This window comes from Lepidochelys olivacea, assembly GCF_965140295.1.
Source record: "Lepidochelys olivacea isolate rLepOli2 genome assembly, chromosome: 10".
Lineage (NCBI taxonomy): Eukaryota > Metazoa > Chordata > Testudines > Cheloniidae > Lepidochelys > Lepidochelys olivacea.
In genome coordinates this window covers 65,391,097-65,413,799 of record NC_140420.1, presented here as the reverse complement: position 1 = coordinate 65,413,799, position 22,703 = coordinate 65,391,097, and the positions used below count along the sequence as shown (strand labels likewise).

Here is a 22,703-nt window from a genome sequence, read left to right as displayed (position 1 = left end):
ATTACCATTAGCTTGTTATATATTGTATGAACAGCTATTTCCCTTATGAAAGAATGAAAATTAGATGAAAAAGACCTATTTGAGGCCATTTTGTCCATCCCTCAACTATTCAAGATTCTCATGTGCTTTGTCTGTTATACCAATAAAATAAAAAGAAAAGGAGTACTTGTGGCACCTTAGAGACTAACCAATTTATTTGAGCATAAGCTTTCATGCGCTACAGCCCACTTCATCGGATGCATAAAAGTGGAAAATGCAGTGAGGATGTTTTTATACACACAGATCATGAAAAAATGGGTGTTTATCACTTCAAAAGGTTTTCTCTCCCCCCACCCCACCCTCCTGCTGGTAATAGCTTATCTAAAGTGATCGCTCTCCTTACAATGTGTATGATAATCAAGGTGGGCCATTTCCAGCAAGGTCCACCTTGATTATCATACACATTGTAAGGAGAGCGATCACTTTAGATAAGCTATTACCAGCAGGAGGGTGGGGTGGGGGGAGAGAAAACCTTTTGAAGTGATAAACACCCATTTTTTCATGATCTGTGTGTATAAAAACATCCTCACTGCATTTTCCACTTTTATGCATCCGATGAAGTGGGCTGTAGCGCATGAAAGCTTATGCTCAAATAAATTGGTTAGTCTCTAAGGTGCCACAAGTACTCCTTTTCTATTTCCTTAAGTACCCTCACACCTTCTTGTCAACTGTCTAAATGGGCCATCTTGATTATCACTACAAAAGTTTTTTTTTCTCCTGCTGATAATAGCTCATCTTAACTAATTAGCCTCCCACAGTTTGTATGGTAACTTCCAACTTGTGTGTGCGGGGCGCGGGGTGGTGCTTCCCTCCTCGGGCTCCCCGGGGGAAGGCGGGCAGGGTGACCCTCGCCAGAGGAGGGTCCGGCTGCCTCCTTTCCTCTCCCCTCTCTGAGACTGTGTGTGTGTTACTATATGTTCCATTCTATGCATCCGACGAAGTGGGCTGTAACCCACGAAAGCTTATGCTCAAATAAATTGGTTAGTCTCTAAGGTGCCACAAGTACTCCTTTTCTTTTTGTGAATACAGACTGACACGGCTGCTACTCTGAAACCTGTCAATAAAATAAAAACCAGCAGGATCTTATTAAAGGGGATAAGACAAGATGTCACATTTATTGTGAATACAGAAAGAATTGTAGTAGGCAGTCAGTTATAGCTATAACATTTCATTCAGTTTCACATTCATTCACACATTCGTTCATACACACACACAGGTTCTGCAGCGGCTGTATAGTTACCAGTCCTGAATGTAGCTTGAGTTCGTGGCTTGGTTTCATAGCTTGTGGCGGCTAACTGGCCAGGCAAGCCGGGCACAAGGAAAAACTGGGTCTCTGTTGGGCATGCATCGATGCCCTTCCATGTTGGCAGCAGAATGTTACCCTTCAAAGTCTTCCATCTCACCCATCCTTTTTGTAGGCTTTAGTTTGAATCCAAAGTCTATAGGTCTTGGTGTGTCACGCTGCCTCTGGGTCCACTCTGATTGATTGATCACCTGTCAATTGCAGACATGACTTTCAGCCTAGGACCTGGCTTTGATGTTTCTTCAATTGTACTTTTGTTCTTTTCTTTTGATGGTGGACTCCTCTTACTTTGTCAGTGGCTCATGAAAGCTTATGCTCAAATAAATTTGTTAGTCTCATTAACATTTGTTAGTTTCTAAGGTGCCACAAGTACTCCTTTTCTTTTTGCGAATACAGACTAACACGGCTGCTACTCTGAAATTTGTCAGGGCTGTTGTCTGCATTTTCAGCGGTTGGGCATTTACACTTTATTTCATCAGGACAGGCTGGGCTGGAGGTTGATTCCGTCATCCATACATCCCTCATTCACATATCTAAACCAAACTAATAAGATTACAGCAGGGTTTTGCAAAAATGAAGGTTGCAGCAAGCTTTTACAAAATGAAGTGAGCATTTTAAAATGGAGTTTGGGACAAGTTAAAATGGAGTTTGAGTTACAATATAGACAAGTATAATGAATGGCAAACAGTGAGCAGAAGTTACAATGTTGAAACAGTGTAAGTTTCAGCGATTTAAGCAGTAATTGGATCGAAAGTGAAACTCAGTTAGCCAGTTATTGGGGTAACTGGTTTTATGAATGAATGGTTTTTTCATTCATAAAACTTTGCTTATGAAGTGTTATTAATAAAGTGAACTAAAAACAATTTCATTGATCAGTTCTACATGTCCAGTCTAGCTTTTTCAAATAAATCAGTCTTCCACTTTCCATTTGGGACACTTTCTCTGTAATAGACATTAGTTTGGAAGCTTTTCTGATATTTGGCCATAACCTAAACTTACTCAGTGTCACCCATTTACTCCTAAAAGGAAAAGGAGTACTTCTGGCACCTTAGAGACTAACAAATTTATTTGAGCAAGTACTCCTTTTCTTTTTGCGAATACAGACTAACACGGCTGCTACTCTGAAACCATTTACTCCTAGTTACCTTGAATTTCTGCTGTGTGAGAAATTGGAGTCAGTTCTTCTTAGGTATTTGGAGTTTTGTAAATGATTAAAACCACCCTTTTAGCCAAACTTTTAATCTTTATTTACAAATTGTTTCCAACAAATACTTAAATTTCTTGTTAGTTTTATAATTCTTACAGTCCTAGGTAATTGAGTATTGTAGTCTACTAGTTTATTTTTTGTTAAATAATTCTGACTTTGCTATCACATTCCTAGGGAGTTAAAATATAAATGTCAAGGGCCAGAATGTCAGCTGATGTAAATTCACATAGCATTATTCATTTCAGTGACCACAGATTTGCTATACCGATTTATACAAACTGAAAATCTGATGCCAAATGTATTTTAGTAATATGTTGTGCTTTTTCTGAGCATTAGTCAGTAGTTAAAAGCACCTGACACAGTTTTCATAAGGCATGAACTTTGGGATAGAAGAACTTGGAAAAAAATGCAGCGGTCCAATTAACCTGTTTACCTGGACTAGTTGTGCCCATCACATTTGAGCTGGAAATCGTGTTAGAACAGGCTTTCTCATGACACTTCTGGTCCTCCTGCTTTTGGTAGGGCCAAAAAAAGCATGAAAACCCAGACTTTTCAAATCACATTCTAGTGCTCCCTCTTCTGTCTAAAATCAGCAAGTACAGAGGCTTATGCAATATGGGGGGAAATGCAAGTTTAGTGCCAAGTCATTTGAACTCCTGCAAACTATTTGAACTTTTGCTAAGGCTATGGTTAATTCTTGAAGTGCAAAGGAACATCCAAAGCTGTCAGCCACTACCTCTTTGGTATTTACTACCCACATTGTGATATCGTGGTAATTGTAATGAATGATACTCTAAAGATTGCTAGGACAGCAAGTAGGTAATGACTCTCTGGAGATCATGGTAAAGTAAAGCAGTAAAAAGACAGCATAATTTAAATGTCACACAAGTTTAATTTTTGGAAGAAGTTATTCTTTTCAGGTAGTTCCTGTTTCACTCATATTTTCAAATACCTTTAATAAAAAAAAAAGCTCAAATGTAATAATTAATTATATTTGAATATGCATTCAAAGTGGTTTACCTGACAGATATTAGGTGCCTGAAATTTGTAATATATGTAAAAATCAGAGAGAGGGACATATGAGTGGCAGATGAGTTCCTTTTGTTAAACTGTACTGCTTTTATATATAAATGCATTTCATACTTAAGACGTTTCAAAGCTTTTTTTCCATTTATTTCAGAACCGGGGCTAAGTATGCCTAGTGATACTTCACTCTCTCCAGCAAGTCAGAACTCTCCATATTGTATGACTCCAGTGTCACAAGGCTCACCTGCCAGTTCAGGGATAGGTAGTCCAATGGCATCTTCAACAATCACTAAAATTCACAGCAAGAGATTCAGAGAGTAAGAGCTTTGAATTACTCAACTTGAATTCTAAAAGTGTATTCTAGTCAAATGTATTTTCTAATTGTATTTGAATTTAGTGGACTCTTGTAAGTTGTTGGTGAACGTAAGTAAGCACTACTCGCTGGCACTTTGCACCCTCTGTTTCTTTCTTGCTTGTCATGGGGCAGGTTATAATATTCCTGAGGGATTTCCTGCTTTTAAGAAATGGAGTGGGCAGAAAAGTCATTTCAAATGTAGGGCAACTTTGAGTTTTGGGGAGCTGGAAACTCTGTTACAATCCACCCCTACTACAGTGGAATTACCACTAACCAGTGCTCGCTCGAAAGCATCTCTTATTGATTATCAGATTTGATCAAGGAATAGTGAATTGTAAAATATAAGTGTGTATGAGCTATCCTCTTTTAATATGTGGGCTCTGGGTGGGTGGGTTGTATACTGACAATGTATTTCACTGTGGTTTCATTTTAAACACTTTCAGAATATCCTTACATTGTTTTAGGTGTACAGTTCTTTAACTTCTAAATAAATGTATTTAGTATACTTGGCACAAGTAACAAATGATTTCTTTCTGCCAAAAATCATTTAAAGGCACACAGCAATGAGAGACGCTGCTGAATTTGCTAATGCTAAAATGTGGTGGTTTCTGAATTGACAGGTATTGTAATCAAGTTCTAAGTAAAGAAATAGACGAGTGTGTGACTTTGCTATTGCAAGAGCTTGTCAGCTTCCAGGAACGCATTTACCAAAAGGATCCCATGAGAGCTAAAGCAAGGAGAAGGCTTGTTATGGGTTTGCGTGAGGTTACTAAGCACATGAAGTTAAACAAGATAAAATGTGTGATCATTTCTCCTAACTGTGAAAAAATCCAGTCAAAAGGTACATGTGCTTTAATAAGAAATATTTTAGTGTATAAATGCTATGTGTATATTGCATTTTCCCCAACACTACCAGTGATGCTAACCTTGTTAATCCATGACGTTGACTCCTCAGTCATTTTAAGCATCTTCCATGCTGTCCCATAAGCATGACAGGTCATCTTTCAATTCCATTGTAAAGCTGCCACACTCTGCTTTGGGCCCATTTCTTTAACTACAGGAAGCAATGGGGCAGGAATTGTGCCTTCCTGTATGTGGGACTGGGGACTGTGCCTAGTATATTTCAGACACTACGGGAATGCAAATGATAACTTCCTGAGATATGTAAGAGAAGGAAAAGATCTATTAAGATACAAAGAATCCAGTTTCATAAAGTTTCTGCTTTAGTACTCCTGGTGTGTAATACAGCACCATTAGAGGGTTCAGAGCATTGTTAAGTGTACAGATTAACTGATCGTATTCAGTAAATAACTGCTTGTTTTATTCAAGTACAATCAAGTCTAACTTACTGCATGTACACTGCATTCAAAGCCTTACTGTTTTCATGGCTTAATCTAAATATCTGATGGCTAACTATGTGTACTAAAGTTTTAGCTGATAGCCACTGACACAAACTGGAATACTGGATTGGACTAAAGTGCACTAGTAAAGATAACTGTTCTAAGCTTTAGCTTAGTGTTATTTTTTTATCCTAAGGTGGATTGGATGAAGCTCTGTATAATGTAATAGCCATGGCACGAGAGCAAGAGATTCCTTTTGTCTTTGCACTTGGACGTAAAGCTCTTGGTCGTTGTGTGAACAAACTAGTTCCTGTTAGTGTGGTGGGAATCTTCAACTATTCAGGTGCTGAGGTAAGCAATTCATTTCTGAATAGATAGCTGAAATAGTTAAAGCCGTTTCAATTTTTTTCTCATGTAATACATGTTTACAAACTTTGTTCACTGCCCTTGGACTCACAAGCTAGCATGCATGCATACATACATACAGTGAAACCCCACTATAACGTGATAATTGGGGTCCAAAAAATTCGATCGCGATAAATGCGGGGTCACTTTATAGCGGGGTTACAAAAATTTACCATTTCAAGCCAGTCAGTTTAAGTCTTGTTAAAAAAACAACGGTTGTCACAGCATGTTTTAAACACAAAAGTAGTAATTTAATTACCTGTACATGAAAGAAACATGTGAAATCAACTAATCATTGCGCACTAATACTAATCATTGCACACAGTGCAAAGTCAATCTGGTTGTATGACTCCATAATTTTAAATGTCATCACTTCTTAAAAAATCTATCTAGTGTGGTCTGCTTATTTGCCGCAGACTATTGCATTCTGGCAAAGTCAAGAATGCTTCTGAGTTGGAGGATTTTGATGCTGTCCATGTCTTGAGTTTCCAGCCACCTCAAACTGGCTTCTAGGTGCTTCACTGGCTCGGACACTTTGGATGGGAGAGTTGAGGTGCCGTCTTTGTCATTAGCACCACTGGTTTCGGGCTCTGGTGGTGCAGCTTCATTCTTCCCGCTGACATTTGCAACAATTTCGTCATCTGAGATGTGTTCATATATGGGGCAGATGTCATCTGCTTAAAACCAGTTGAGGATCTCATGATGACAGTGCTCATATTCTCTGAGTGCTTCTTTGGCTAAATGTAAGTTGTCTTCAGTGAATCTTGTAAATTCAGGCTTGTCGTTGTTACCATCATCGTGTGTAGATGACGGAAAAGCTGGAGCAAGACCCTTTTATCCAGTATCGTTCAATGCAATGTGCAGAGATAGCATCCCAGGCTTTCCCACCAAGGTGACAGACTTCTTTCAAGTTGAGTGACGCCAGTGATGTGTCCACGGAGGAGTTGTTATCTGCTACCATCTGCTTGATCATTTTGCAATGATAGTTTTGCTTAAATACCGATATGATGCCTTGGTCCAGTGGCTGGATTTCTGATGTAGTTTTCTTTGGGAGATAAGAGCCTTTAATCTTGCTGTCATCACTGACAAGATTTTCCGCTGTGGGGTGGGCAGGGCAATTATCCAGAAGGAGGAGAGCTTTTTGCTCCTGCTTGAGTTTTTGCAAAGGAGCCCGAACAGCTGGCATGAAAGTTTTATGGAACCAGTCTTAAAATATGGAGCTTTTCATCCATGCATTCTTGCTGTTGGTGTATTCAAAGGGAAGACTAACATGATGAAAACATGTGGGAGACCTCGCTTTTCCGATCATCAGAGGTCTGACTTTGTGGCTGCCAGACTTGTTGACGCAAAACAAGAGTGACTCAGTCCTTCCTCTGCTTAAAGCCTTCTCGTTTGTGACTATCAGTCCTGGGTGTGATCAGATAACATTTTAAAGCATAAACCAGTCTCGTTGCAGTTGTAAACTTGATCGGCTGTGTAGCAACCTTCCTCCGGCAACTTTTTAAGCTCAATTGGGTAGGAATCGGCAGCCTCTTTATCAACTGAGAGGATTTCCCCAAACACAAGAACTTGGGTTATAGAGTGCCTTTTCTTGAATCTGTCTAGCCAGCCGTTATTTGCCTTACATTTGGATTCATTTGCATTGATAAGGCAATCAAATTTCTCTGCTTGAGCTTTCAGAATAGGGCCAGAAATGGGAACTCCTTCTGAGTGAACCTGGACAAACCATTGGTACAAGGCTGAATCTTGCTTTCGTCCTCAGCAAACTTGACCTTTTTACGCTGTAAACCAGTTTCCTCTTCAAGAATGCAGGGTAGGCTACGGAGCTTTTCTTCTTCTTCTTTCCACCCTCACAGAGTGGACTCGTGAATTCCTATGTCTGTAGGAAGCTGTGTTTGTTGTTTGCCCTTCTTTAGTTGATCCAGGGCGTACAATTTCTCTTGGGCAGAAAATGACCTGCGTTTGTGAACTGGCATATCCATAACGGAAGAATGCAGTTTGTTTATAAATATCGTAAAAAAAGTATTCTGGCAAAACATGAACAGTATTACGGCCTTAAAGGGGAGCCAACTTATGATTGCGTTATATCCGAACTCACGTTATCACGGTGCACGTTATTGTGAGGTTTTACTATACGTACAGAGTGCTGACTGGCATTGGATGTCAATTTTATCTTGGCCTATTTATTGTAAAGTTGCTTATCTCTTTAAATTTGACATGCTGCTCTGTCAATTCTGTGATGTCAGATTTGTCACATCTAAATCCTCTTCTTCCTCTATATCTTTGGAACATGCTGGCAGACAACTTTTTGAAGTGCCAGCTGAAATGACCTGGAATGTCTCGGACTGTAAGGCATGCCAGCATCTTGAAGTAAGGCAACAGTTGGCCTGTTAAAAAGATTGGGAGGTCTTTGAAGGAGGTCTTGGGAGGCCTCAAAGGAGCACTGGTACCAAGGGCATCTACCAGCTACCTAAAATCCTCATATTTTCATCAAAGCTGTATGCTTCTGCTTCATTGGGTCTGCACACCTTGGGAGGGTTGTGGGTTGCCATCATATTAGATGTGACCTGTGCATGTATCATATCATCCTGGCCTGTGATCAGAGGCGATGCGGTGCGGCTGAGATGGCATGCGGGGTCATATGTCCATCCGTTTCCCCCCGTCCCCTCCCCCCCTCCCCGATTTAACTGCTTGCTTGTACTGAGCATGCTCACATGGACCGAGCATGCTGAGTAACATCTGCTGAAGCTGCTGCCCTCACTCTGCCCTTATTTATGCCCCTGCATTATCGGCAGGTATGGATCATTTCTGCCTGTGATATAACCACTCCAACCCTGTAGGTACAGCTCATCTATTGCCTGCACTAAAACTAGGATGATAAGCTTTTCCTCCATCTGTTGGGAAAAACAGTGAGGGGGGAAAAAAGCCATTTTTTGAAAATGAAACAGAACAAAAACTGTATCTCACGTTGTTGTAAACACATTTATTCTTTAAAAACTAAAAAGGGCACTCATTGTCCTAAATGAAAAGCTTGCAGTTCTAAGGGAAATATAATCAAATCCTCCATTCGAACTAATTAGGCCTACCATTCTTTCTTTTGTCTGCTCTCAGATAAGATACAGTTTCCACAACCCACAGATTTTTTTTTTTTTGTCCAGCTTTATGCCTATGAAGTTTCAACCAAAGCAGTCTGAGTGTGCCAAAAACACACTCAGTTGATAACTGAGTTGCCTGGAGTGGTATGTGAGAGTCTTCTTCTAAAAATTGACAAGTCTGAATATCTGTTCTAACATCTGTGACTTTACTTATTTGGTGGATGCAACAAACTGACAAACAAAGAGATTTGGGGTATAAATAGAAAAGGAGTACTTGTGGCACCTAAGGGTATGTCTACACTACAAAATTAGGTCGAATTTATAGAAGTCGGTTTTTTAGAAATCGGTTTTATATATTCGAGTGTATGTGTCCCCACAGAAAATGCTCTAAGTGCATTAAGTGCATTAACTCGGCGGAGTGCTTCCACAGTACCGAGGCTAGAGTCGACTTCTGGAGCGTTGCACTGTGGGTAGCTACCCCACAGTTCCTGCAGTCTCCGCTGCCCATTGGAATTCTGGGTTGAGATCCCAATGCCTGATGGGGCTAAAACATTGTCGCGGGTGGTTCTGGGTACATATCGTCAGGCCCCCCGTTCCCTCCCTCCCTCCGTGAAAGCAAGGGCAAACAATCATTTTGCGCCTTTTTTCCTGAGTTACCTGTGCAGACGCCATACCACGGCAAGCATGGAGCCCGCTCAGGTAACCATCACCGTATGTCTCCTGGGTGCTGGCAGACGCGGTACGGCATTGCTACACAGTAGCAGCAACCAATTGCCTTCTGGCAGCAGATGGTGCAGTACGACTGGTAGCCGTCCTCGTCGTGTCCGAGGTGCTCCTGGCCATGTCGGCTGGGAGCGCCTGGGCAGACATGGGTGCAGGGACTAAATTTGGAGTGACTTGACCAGGTCATTCTCTTTAGTCCTGCAGTCAGTCCTATTGAACCGTCTTATGGTGAGCAGGCAGGCGATACGGATTGCTAGCAGTCGTACTGTACCATCTTCTGCCGGGCAGGCAAGAGATGAGGATGGCTAGCAGTCGTATTGTACCATCTTCTGCCGGGCAGGCAAGAGATGAGGATGGCTAGCAGTCGTACTGTACCATCTTCTGCCGAGCAGCCATGAGATGTGGATGGCATGCAATCCTTCTGCACCGTCTGCTGCCAGCCAAAGATGTAAAAGATAGATGGAGTGGATCAAAACAAGAAATAGACCAGATTTGTTCTGTACTCATTTGCTTCCCCCTCCCTCCCCTGTCTAGGGGACTCATTCCTCTACGTCACACTGCAGTCACTCACAGAGAAGGTGCAGTGAGGTAAATCTAGCCATGTATCAATCAGAGGCCAGGCTAACCTCCTTGTTCCAATAAGAACAATAACTTAGGTGCACCATTTCTTATTGGAACCCTCCGTGAAGTCCTGCCTGAAATACTCCTTGATGTAAAGCCACCCCCTTTGTTGATTTTAGCTCCCTGAAGCCAACCCTGTAAGCCGTGTCGTCAGTCGCCCCTCCCTCTGTCAGAGCAACGGCAGACAATCGTTCCGCGCCTTTTTTCTGTGCGGACGCCATACCAAGGCAAGCATGGAGGCCGCTCAGCTCACTTTGGCAATTAGGAGCACATTAAACACCACACGCATTATCCAGCAGTATATGCAGCACCAGAACCTGGCAAAGCGATACCGGGCGAGGAGGCGACGTCAGCACGGTCACGTGAGTGATCAGGACATGGACACAGACTTCTCTGAAAGCATGGGCCCTGCCAATGCATGCATCATGGTGCTAATGGGGCAGGTTCATGCTGTAGAACGCCGATTCTGGGCTCGGGAAACAAGCACAGACTGGTGGGACCGCATAGTGTTGCAGGTCTGGGACGATTCCCAGTGGCTGCGAAACTTTCGCATGCGTAAGGGCACTTTCATGGAACTTTGTGACTTGCTTTCCCCTGCCCTGAGGCACATGAATACCAAGATGAGAGCAGCCCTCACAGTTGAGAAGCGAGTGGCGATAGCCCTGTGGAAGCTTGCAACGCCAGACAGCTACCGGTCAGTTGGGAATCAATTTGGAGTGAGCAAATCTACTGTTGGGGCTGCTGTAATGCAAGTAGCCCACGCAATCAAAGATCTGCTGATATCAAGGGTAGTGACCCTGGGAAATGTGCAGGTCATAGTGGATGGCTTTGCTGCAATGGGATTCCCTAACTGTGGTGGGGCCATAGACGGAACCCATATCCCTATCTTGGCACCGAAGCACCAAGCCGCCGAGTACATAAACCACAAGGGGTACTTTTCAATAGTGCTGCAAACTCTGGTGGATCACAAGGGACGTTTCACCAACATCAACGTGGGATGGCCAGGAAAGGTACATGACGCTCGCATCTTCAGGAACTCTGGTCTGTTTCAAAAGCTGCAGGAAGGGACTTTATTCCCAGACCAGAAAATAACTGTTGGGGATGTTGAAATGCCTATATGTATCCTTGGGGACCCAGCCTACCCCTTAATGCCATGGCTCATGAAGCCGTACGCAGGCAGCCTGGACAGTAGTCACGAGCTGTTCAACTACAGGCTGAGCAAGTGCAGAATGGTGGTAGAATATGCGTTTGGACGTTTAAAGGCGCGCTGGCGCAGTTTACTGACTCGCTTAGACCTCAGCGAAACCAGTATTCCCACTGTTATTACTGCTTGCTGTGTGCTCCACAATAACTGTGAGAGTAAGGGGGAGCCGTTTATGGCGGGGTGGGAGGTTGAGGCAAATCGCCTGGCTGCTAGTTACGCGCAGCCAGACACCAGGGCAGTTAGAAGAGCACAGGAGGACGCGGTACGCATCAGAGAAGCTTTGAAAATCAGTTTCATGACTGGCCAGGCTACGGTGTGAAAGTTCTCCTTGTTTCTCCTTGATGAAACCCCCCGCCCCTTGGTTCACTCTACTTCCCTGTAAGCTAACCACCCTCCCCTCCTCCCTTCGATCACTGCTTGCAGAGGCAATAAAGTCATTGTTGCTTCACATTCATGCATTCTTTATTCATTCATCACACAAATAGGGGGATGACTACCAAGGTAGCCCGGGATGGGTGGTGGAGGAGGGAAGGAAAATGTCACACAGCACTTTAAAAGTTTACAACTTTAAAATTTATTGAATGCCAGCCTTCTTTTTTTTGGGCAATCCTCTGTGGCGGAGTGGCTGGTTGGCCAGTGGCCCCCCCACCGCGTTCTTGGGCGTCTGGGTGTGGAGGCTATGGAACTTGGGGAGGAGGGCGGTTGGTTACACAGGGGCTGTAGTGGCAGTCTGTGCTCGGGCTGTAGTGGCAGTCTGTGCTCCAGCTGCCTTTGCTGCAGCTCAACCGTGCACTGGAGCATACTGGTTTGGTCCTCCAGCAGCCTCAGCATTGAATCCAGCCTCCTCTCATCACGCTGCCGCCACATTTGAGCTTCAGCCCGCCACTTACTCTCTTCAGCCCGCCACCTCTCCTCCCGGTCATTTTGTGCTTTTCTGCACTCTGACCTTATTTGCCTCCACGTGTTTGTCTGTGGTCTGTCAGTGTGGGAGGACAGCATGAGCTCGGAGAACATTTCATCTGGAGTGCGTTTTTTTTTTTCTTTCTAAGCTTCACTAGCCTCTGGGAAGGAGAAGATCCTGTGATCATTGAAACACATGCAGCTGGTGGAGGAAAAAAAAAGGGACAGTGGTATTTAAAAAGACACATTTTATAAAACAGTGGCTACACTCTTTTTCAGGGTAAACCTTGCTGTTAACATTACATACATAGCACATGTGCTTTCATTACAAGGTTGCATTTTGCCTCCCCCCACCGTGTGGCTACCCCCTCAACCCTCCCCCCTCCCTGTGGCTAACAGCGGGGAACATTTCTGTTTAGCCACAGGCAAACAGCCCAGCAGGAATGGGCTCCTCTGAGTGTCCCCTGAAGAAAAGCACTCTATTTCAACCAGGTGACCATGAATTATATCTCACTCTCCTGAGGATAACACAGAGAGATAAAGAACGGATGTTGTTTGAACGCCAGCAAACATACACTGCAATCTTTGTTGTACAGTGATTCCAGAGTATGTGTTACTGGCCTGGAGTGGTAAAGTGTCCTACCATGAAGGACGCAATAAGGCTGCCCTCCCCAGAAACCTTTTGCGAAGGCTTTGGGAGTACATCCAGGAGAGCCGCGAATGCCAGGGCAAATTAATCCTTTCACATGCTTGCTTTTAAACCACGTATAGTATTTTAAAAGGTACACTCACTGGAGGTCCCTTCTCTGCCTGCTGGGTCCAGGAGGCAGCCTTGGGTGGGTTCGGGGGGTACTGGCTCCAGGTCCAGGGTGAGAAACAGTTCCTGGCTGTCGGGAAAACCGGTTTCTCTGCTTGCTTGCTGTGAGCTATCTACAACCTCATCATCCTCTTCTTCGTCCACAAAACCTGCTTCCGTATTGCCTCCATGTCCATTGAAGGAGTCAAACAACACGGCTGGGGTAGTGGTGGCTGAACCCCCTAAAATGGCATGCAGCTCATCATAGAAGCGGCATGTTTGGGGCTCTGACCCGGAGCAGCCGTTCGCCTCTCTGGTTTTCTGGTAGGCTTGCCTCAGCTCCTTCAGTTTCACGCAGCACTGCTTCGGGTCCCTGTTATGGCCTCTGTCCTTCATGCCCTGGGAGATTTTGACAAAGGTTTTGGCATTTCGAAAACTGGAACAGAGTTCTGATAGCACGGATTCCTCTCCCCATACAGTGATCAGATCCCTTACCTCCCGTTCGGTCCATGCTGGAGCTCTTTTGCGATTCTGGGACTCCATCATGGTCACCTCTGCTGATGAGCTCTGCATGGTCACCTGCAGCTTGCCACGCTGGCCAAACAGGAAATGAGATTCAAAAGTTCGCGGTTCTTTTCCTGTCTACCTGGCCAGTGCATCTGAGTTGAGAGTGCTGTCCAGAGCAGTCACAATGGAGCACTCTGGGATAGCTCCCGGAGGCCAATACCATCGAATTGTGTCCACAGTACCCCAAATTCGAGCCGGCAAGGCCGATTTAAGCGCTAATCCACTTGTCAGGGGTGGAGTAAGGAAATCGATTTTAAGAACCCTTTAAGTCGAAATAAAGGGCTTCATCGTGTGGACAGGTGCAGGTTTACTTTGATTTAATGCTGCTAAATTTGACCTAAAGTCCTAGTGTAGACCAGGGCTTAGAGACTAACCAATTTATTTGAGCATAAGCTTTCGTGAGCTACAGCTCACTTCATCGGATGCTGTAGCTCACGAAAGCTTATGCTCAAATAAATTGGTTAGTCTCTAAGGTGCCACAAGTACTCCTTTTCTTTTTGCGAATACAGACTAACACGGCTGTTACTCTGAAACCTGGGGTATAAATGTGATTGTTTCATTTTAAAGCTAGATGATGATGGGGGGGGGGGGAGGAACGACTCAAGATTAATTATAGAATCATAAGGCTGGAAGGGACCTCAAGAGGTCATCTAGTCCAGTTTCCCATGCTCATGGCAGGACTAAGTATTATCTAGATCATCCCTGACAGGTGTTTGTCTAATCTGCTTTTAAAAATTTCCAATGATGGAGATTTCACAACCTCCCTAGGCAATTTATTCCAGTGCTTAACCACCCTGACAGGAAGTTTTTACTAATGTCCAACCTAAACCTCCCTCGCTGCAATATAAGCCCATTGCTTCTTGTCCTATCCTCAGAGGTTAAGAAAAACCATCCTTCTCCCTCCTCCTTGTAACAACCTTTTATGTACTTGAAAACTATTACCATATCCCCTCTGTCTTCTCTTCTCCAGACTAAACAAACCCAGTTTTTTCAATCTTCCCTCATGTTTTCTAGACCTTTAATCATTTGTTGCTCTTTTCTGGACTTTCTCCAATTTGTCCTAAAATGTGGCACCCAGAACTGGACACAATACTCCAGTTGAGGCCTAATCAGTGTAGTGGAATAGAGTGGAAGAATTACTTCTTGTGCTAATACATCCCATTTTGAATTTTAATCCTATCTTCCAAATCACTTGCAACCCCTCCCAGCTTGGTAATTGTCCACAAACTTTATAAGTGTACTCTCTATACCATTATCTAAATCATTGATGAAGATATTGAATAGAACGGGACCCAGAACTGATCCATGCGGGATCCCATTTGTAATGCCCTTCCAGCATGACTGTGAATCAATGAAAAGGAGTACTTGTGGCACCTTAGAGGCTAACAAACTTATTTGAGCATAAGCTTTCATGTGCTACAGCTCACTTCAAATCAGATGCATTCAGTGGAAAATACAGCGGGGAGATTTATATACATAGAGAACATGAAACAATGGGTGTTACCACACACACTGTAATGAGAGTGATCACTTAAGGTGAGCTATTAAGCAGGAGAGTGGGGGGGCGGGGGTTAGTCTCTAAGGTGCCACAAGTACTCCTTTTCTTTTTGCAAATACAGACAAACACTGCTGCTACTCTGAAACCTGTGAATCAATGATAACTACTCTCTGGGAACGGTTATCCCACCAGTTTTGCCCCCACCTTATAGCAGCTCCATCTAGAAGTTGAATTAGCATAATTTTTGTTAGCCTGAATTGATTGTTAGCTTGAATTGGTTATGTTGTCTATCAGGGTCATGGGTTGAGCTCAGAACAAGGAGACTTGGTAATGGAAATGTCTCACTTCCTTTGAATAACTTTTTAGTTTTGTCCTGGGTTTCTGGGTCTATATTAAATAAATTAGGTCAGATGTCTGAGTCTGTGACAGAGTTTTTCATCTTGCAGTCTGACCATATCACTCTGACATTTCCTTTCCTTTTGTAACCTTTAATGTACCTCTCTGGTAGTCCCTTGTTATATAGACCATTGGCTACTATCTGATCAAAAGTCCTCCTCACCCTCATTCTTAGTGTAAGTTTCACCATACTTAAAGTAGTTGGATGCAAATGTAGAGAGACAGTCTTCCTATGAGTTCGCATAAGTGGTGTTGGGAAGCCTGGGTATATGTATCCTTTTTCAGTCAACCAACCCATAAGGTGGCGGATGGTTACATTTAAACTTCCACAATGCATGTTAGGACTATATTAGGTGTTGCTACTTTCTAAATAAGGCTTACATAGTGCACTGAACACCCATGTACTTCAAAGGCAGTCATCCTGAAGCTTTCCCATCGTTTCATTTTATTTTCATTTTCTGAGCAAACAGAAAAGCCCATATGCATTCTTGCATGGCATCTTCAGCAATTTGGGCACAGTATTTGAACGTTCTCTTTTCAGATGTAGGAACACAATCTTCCCTATATGAACCCTAGCATCCATTTTTGGGTCATTAGGTTTTAGTGATTATCAAATCACCCATTTACAGTAATGATCAGCAGCTTTCACATTTACAACAGTTGGAATGAGAAACAGACACCTACTAAATTTAGCACCTGGTAGACTGAAAAATAAGAAGAGTTGTTCCTACTCCTTGTAGAGCTATATGTAATCAGATACCCTCCTCCTCCTTCCTGCCACCTGCCAGAACTTTCTAGGAAGCCAGTCTCCTCTAACAGGTACTGGTGCTGGAACTGGGGGTGCTGCTGCTTGAAGTGGTTTCCATCATGTACAGGGTTTACAGTTTGGTTCAATGGCTCTCCACACGCCCACTATAAAAATCATTTCTGCACCCCTGCCAGTGACAGATTTCTAGACTACTTTCCTTCCTTACCCCCATAATCCCACTGGCTGTGTATTCTCTGGGTAGAATGGAGGGTGTGGCATGGGGAAATGGAACAGGCTTTTCATATCCCCGATTAAAGCTATAGGATTACTGATGGCTCTTGATGCCCGAGGCCTGGACTTTTTGACAGGCACCTCATAAATTGCACCATGAATGCTGGCATCAAGGAGTTGAAGATGCTGAGGTGACAGCACTTTGTTCTCACAATAATAGAAATGGTGGCACTTATTGGTGTTAACCTGTCTGTCTTCTGATTTTGACTAAAGTATAAAGGATTCTTAGTTTGTTGTCGACATTACATGTACCTGTTAATGTTATGTGTAACATGACCAATTTGTGTTGAGCATGTTTGTTTAATTGTACATTGTTACTCTTTGAAATTGAGCATGTAATTATTTCTGCCTAACTGGACTTATTTCAGGTATTGTAGCATGTACTGTAACTTAAACCACTTAACAATTAAGCTGTTAACAATATTTTTCTCAAGATGTAAAGTTTTTAATAAAACAGATATTGATGGGGTGGAAACAAAATTACCAGCAATGAGTGTGCTAAAACAGCTAGCCACAGACAGTATTGAATTTTAGATCATGTTCCTTCCTTTACCTGCTAAGGAAGGAAGTGTCCATTAAATACTTAAATTGTCATTCATCTTTTGTTCTAATGTATATTTGGAAAGAGATTCAATATCAAGTGCGGGTCAGTAATGGAAAACTTCATTAAATATTCATTTTACTGGCTCCAAATGTTTATGGTGGTTTCTTTCGTGCAAAAGTAAGACTGCTATTCTAATCAGAGGTTTCCTTGAACATGTGATTCCATTTTTTGCTAAGCCTGGGTTGTAAGATGTTGTGACATCCCACTGAAAAAGGTAATAGGCTTTATATGGGAGATAATCCATATCTAAATGTGCCATAATATAATAGGCTCAAACCTATTAATCATTGCACAAAATAAAACCTGATTAGATCTGTGCCATTGGGAAGTAAAGACTAGCAGTGAGACCAAAGAGGCTTAAGATGACCAAAATTAGTAACTAGTGGGTTTTTTTTGTTTTTTGTTTTTTTTTTAAAAGGAAAATTCTGCAAGACTGAGTTTTATCATTTGGGATTTTAGGCTGAGTGAACGCTTCCTGTGAGTCTGCAAACAATGCAGGATGGCTGTGTTCTTTCCCTCCTACCCGTGCTTCATCAGAAATACCCCCAGCAAAAACTTGAGCTGTGTAAATGCAGAGGCATCCTTAAAATGAAACGTAGAGCATGACTGATTGCCCAAAATAAAGGGCACACTCTTTTTGACTAGACAGGCTTTAGGGTTGCATGCACAGGACCTGTTAATAAAAGGGAAAATGTGTTAAGTGAAAATGTTCATGAAGAAACTAACAAATTTGAAAATGTCTTCCTATTTAGAGTCTGTTTAATAAGTTGGTCTCGCTGACTGAGGAGGCCAGAAAGGCTTACAGAGATATGGTTGCATCAATGGAGCAGGAACAGGCAGAAGAGGCCTTAAAGAATGTTAAGAAGGCACCCCATCACATGGGTCATTCTCGTAATCCCTCTGCGGCAAGCGCTATTTCATTCTGTAGTGTTATTTCAGAGCCCATATCTGAAGTGAATGAGAAAGAATATGGTAAGTATTAAAAATGTATATTTCTATTACATAACATAAAGTGGAAATAACTATAAATATTAAACTATAGGTAGAAAAAAATTCTCCCAATACTTCCCAGTCTAGAATATATTCTACACTTCAGAGACTGTGATCCAAAATTGGTTTGGCTCTTGGGGTGAGACAGTAGTCTTCTGGGGAAGTTCTTCTAGAACTGACCACATAAAAATAATGGCATTTGCCTTAATTCTCAGATGTGTTCCAAATACTTTGTGATGCAAAGCAACCCTAAAGCTAACCGCAGGGGGATCACTTCAGTTGCTGAAGGATTCTCCATGGTATTGAGCTGGTATATGAAGGCCAGCGGTGAGGTCTGAACAGGGAGTTGTGTGTGTATAGGGCAGAATGAAGGGGGATGACGGGGGAAGTGAAGAGATGAGAGGTAGACGGGAGCTAAATTATTTAGGTCTTTGAAGACTGGAGCCGTTAGCTTAAATTTGATGTTGAAAGGAAGCCAGTGAAGGGTTTTGAAGAGTTGTCATGGTCTGAGCAACCTACAAGATTGGTTTATGCATCAGGTCTTAAGCACACACAGTTTAACAGCTGGGATAGTACTAGTTAAGAATGAAATACTTGTCTAACCCAGGCCAAGTTGTTGATAGAATTGCTGATTTTTTTTTTTTTTTCCCTGAGCATTCCCTTTACTCAAAATAATGCCTTTATTACTTGGAGAGTGTGGGGTTTTTTTAATTTTATGATCTACCTTTGAGGTTGCTTTTTTTAACTTCTTGTTCAGAATTCAACAGTTATTAACAAACACCAGCAGGATGATGATTAATACTATTTTGGCAAATTACCATGGGATTCTGGCACTGACAGTAAAACCGCGCTGCATGGTCTCCCCGCACACCCTCTGCCGTGCCGTTTCTGCCTGAGTGAAGTGCTGAGGCAAGCGCATCAACACCTTTTTGATTTCAGAACAAAATGTGTTTGAGAATCTCTTTAAGCATGAAACACTTTACTTCACAGCTTTTTCTGCTCTTGATTTTTTTCAAACTGTTGTTCACTGTGATCATGTTTGGACAAGTATAGTGTTACGTGCACATGTCTCCCTTTTATGCTTTTTACTTGAACAGGATCTTAGGATTTTGTTTTAATTGTGTAAATGTTTTAACTCTCGAAGCTGTCAGTTTTCTGATGAGCTTGTGGTGTCTTGATTTGCAGAAACAAACTGGAGAAACATGGTGGAAACATCTGATGGGTTAGAAACCTCTGAAAATGAGAGAGTGTCCTCATTTAAGACCACTGCACCAGAAAAATCTAGTAGTGTTCAAATTGAAAAAGCCACTGTTAATAAACATCCGCTTACAGCTACAACTGGAACTACCTCAACTGCAAGTCATGGAAAATCCTTGCCAAGTGACAAAGAGGAGGTGAAGCCAGATGACAATCTGGAGTGGGCCTCACAGCAGAGTACAGAGACAGGATCTTTGGATGGCAGCTGTCGTGATCTTTTAAATTCCTCTATGACCAGTACCACCAGTACTCTTGTACCAGGAATGCTTGAAGAAGAGGAGGAGGAGGATGATGAAGATGATGAGGATTACACCCATGAACCTATATCAGTAGAGGTTCAACTTAATAGCAGAATTGAATCTTGGGTCTCAGAGACCCAAAGAACTATGGAAACCCTTCAACTTGGGAAGACCCTTAGTGGTGCAGAGGGAGACAATGCAGAACAAAGTGAAGAGGAAGAGAGAGAAACGCCTGAGCAGGTAGATCCAGTAATTGATAGTGAGGAATGGACAACTGACAAGCATGCAAATAATGCCCAACATAAACCCACAATCAGCAATTCTCTGAATAAAGAACACACAGATTCCAATTACGTGTTGTAAAAATAAGTACAAACTCAGGAACTCTTTAAAATTATAACTAACTGTTGTAAGGGTTGCAGCCATTACTTTGTGTGCTTCATCTCAACATTTTGCACTGTTTAACATTTAATGTATGTATTTAATTCACAACAAATATTTGTAGCTGTCTATTGTTAATTGTTTCATTAAAACCTATAGTTTAGCTTTTAATCAGTATCTGTGTATTTCCCAGAATTGAAACCATCTATGTAAAAATTTCAATTAATAATAGATCTTCACTTGAGCTGCTTTTGTAAACGGAGAAACTATTTATAAATGACCAATTGTAAGCAAAAGTCTTCTTAAATTTGACTGTTTATCTTTTTTTCAACACATGAGCTGATCTACGTTTTAAGACTTGCAACAGTTACCAACATTTTGCATTGCTGTTACCCCAATCATTTTAACCTGATTGGCCATAATTTTCTAATTATACCAGGAAATAATAAAAAAAAAAAACCAATTGGCTTCTCTGTAGAGAGAAGTCAGAAAAATCCAAAAACATTTTTCTCGCAGTCAAAAGGAAAAGGAGATTGAGAAATGTGTGCATGATTCTTATGCTAGAACAGATGCAGCTTTTTAGTTGGGTTGGTGAGGGTATATTGCAAAAGCTGCTGACTGTAATGAGAGTTACAATATGCTAGAATAACTTTAACCCAAAACTACAATAGCAAAATAATTGTAGTTAATGTATGTTTGCTTTTTTCCAATGAAATACTTTAAAAAAAAAATCACTATTTGCAGAGTCACAGTAAGGGAACCATGACCACCATCCATGTTGTTCTTCATAACTGACTGCTTCCTTATTCTTTCACTTACCTCAGGAATGCTGATATGCATAATTTTATTTACATTAAATAAAACAGGCAAAAGTGATCTGAGTATTTAACAGTAAGTGTGACTGATATAATAGCTAAGTGTATTGTTGTGTTCTCTTGCATGCTTTGATTCTGGCCACTTTTATATTGAGTTCAGGATCAATTTCAGGATTAATTCTCACTGAGAATGTGAACTCTTATTCCTCAGTTGTAGCAGCCTAGTAGTTGACTTCTAGAGTAGTAAAGTAGTAGTTCTGGGAAGGCAGGAAAGTGCCTTGGAGTTCTGAGAGGTGTCAGTGGTTTAAAAAAAAAAGCCAGAAATGAATAAGCTGCCATAGAATTATCTCCGTTTGTTCCTAGTATTGAAATTAAATCCATTATCTGGAGATGAAATTATTTCAGATTGGGGATGGAGTATATGTCTAATCCTTGCACACCAAGAGTCTGAATTTTCTAAATTTTGTCCAGTACTGGCAATAAATGTATTGAAGTCGTCAGCACCGAGGACTTGACTATAAGAGTAGCCAAAGACCCATTTTCATGAATAACAATTTTTCGTGACAAAGATAGATTTGTTTTAATTCTACATCATTATTCTAGACCACTTCCATTTAAAAGGTAACTTTCAGTAACACAAAATAAATGGACATTTTAGTTGCACACTTAGTTTACTTAACAACTTGGGACCAGCACTTTTTTAGTATTTGTAATAGGGATATTTCATGTTGCACTGGGAAAATCAGACTCCAGGTTTAGGAAATATCTAGTCCTGTCTTTCAACTGGTAATAAGCATTGTGGAAACAAAGAGTTTGAGTATTATGTAAATAACACTTTGGTATCTGTAGACATAGCAAATGCTATGCAGGACATTGTTGAAGAAAGCAGCTGGCTGTCCTGTCATGTTCTTAGTTACATTATATAATCTTCCTAGGTATTAGCAACAGACAGTTGATAGGAATACAAAGAGTAAAGAATGATGCCTCCTAAATATTAACCCCAATTGTCTGAACTGCAGACTTTATTGTGCATACATTCTGAAAGGTTTATTCATTTAGGAAATGATAGGGGTTTGAACTGCTGACAGAGGATCAGTGTTTGCCCTTGGATGTGTAAGCACAGCTTCCGTCAACAACTAAGATCATGTGCACACGAAGGGTAGAATTTGACCTAGATTTTCCAAAAATGGAAAATGGAATTACAAAAAACTATAATCATCTGTACATTTCCTTTTCCTTATTCCATGCCAGTGAGTCAAATAACTCTTGATCTTGAGGTAGTAGCATTACAAAGGTTTCTTCTTTGTCTTTTCTGACCTTGGACAGTCATTTTAATATTTGACATTTACTTCAAACAGGAAATCTACTTATAATCTTCAACCCACTGTTGAATTGTAATTTTGCTACAGATTTCATAAGTATATTATGAGTTCATTAAAGATGATACAGCTCATCTAGTACCTCTCTTTGCCAGCAAACAAGGAGAATCTTTGGAAATGTGAATGATCACCTCTAGAGAGGCAAACCAAAATGGACTAAAGGAAACCATCCATTTAGAACATTTCCTTTTGATAAGATGAGAATGAGATATAATTGCGAATGGAATGACTGTGCGTCTGGGAAGAGGTCCATTTGCATCTAAAATGAGGGAAGTTCCTTGCAATGTGCAGCACTTAAGAGGTATAATCTTGATCTTGTGGTAATCTTGTTTCTATCGGCAACAGAAATAAAAAAGCATAACCTTTCCGATAGGTTATTTTGTAGTAGATGGATTTCTATTTCACTATAAAAAGTATACAATTTATTATACAGGTTGTTATACTCCAAAAAACAGATGTTTCTGGAGTTATATGAATATAGATATGTTTTTTTGTGAAGATTATTCAGAAAACAAATATCCATT

The 22,703-nt window shown here is 41.5% G+C and overlaps 1 protein-coding gene across 1 annotated transcript in view; it reads left to right on the top strand.

Annotated features, from left to right (window-relative positions):
• SECISBP2L (SECIS binding protein 2 like) overlaps positions 1 to 20,131 on the top strand; it is a 52,704-nt gene extending 32,573 nt beyond the window's left edge. The window contains exons 14-18 of the mRNA XM_084641692.1: positions 3,730 to 3,892; positions 4,551 to 4,771; positions 5,467 to 5,621; positions 17,871 to 18,090; positions 19,294 to 20,131. Coding sequence (XP_084497818.1) covers positions 3,730 to 3,892; positions 4,551 to 4,771; positions 5,467 to 5,621; positions 17,871 to 18,090; positions 19,294 to 19,967 — 1,433 coding nt within the window. The 3' untranslated portion in view covers positions 19,968 to 20,131. The remainder of the gene's footprint in view (positions 1 to 3,729; positions 3,893 to 4,550; positions 4,772 to 5,466; positions 5,622 to 17,870; positions 18,091 to 19,293) is intronic.
• Positions 20,132 to 22,703: the final 2,572 nt, after the last annotated feature.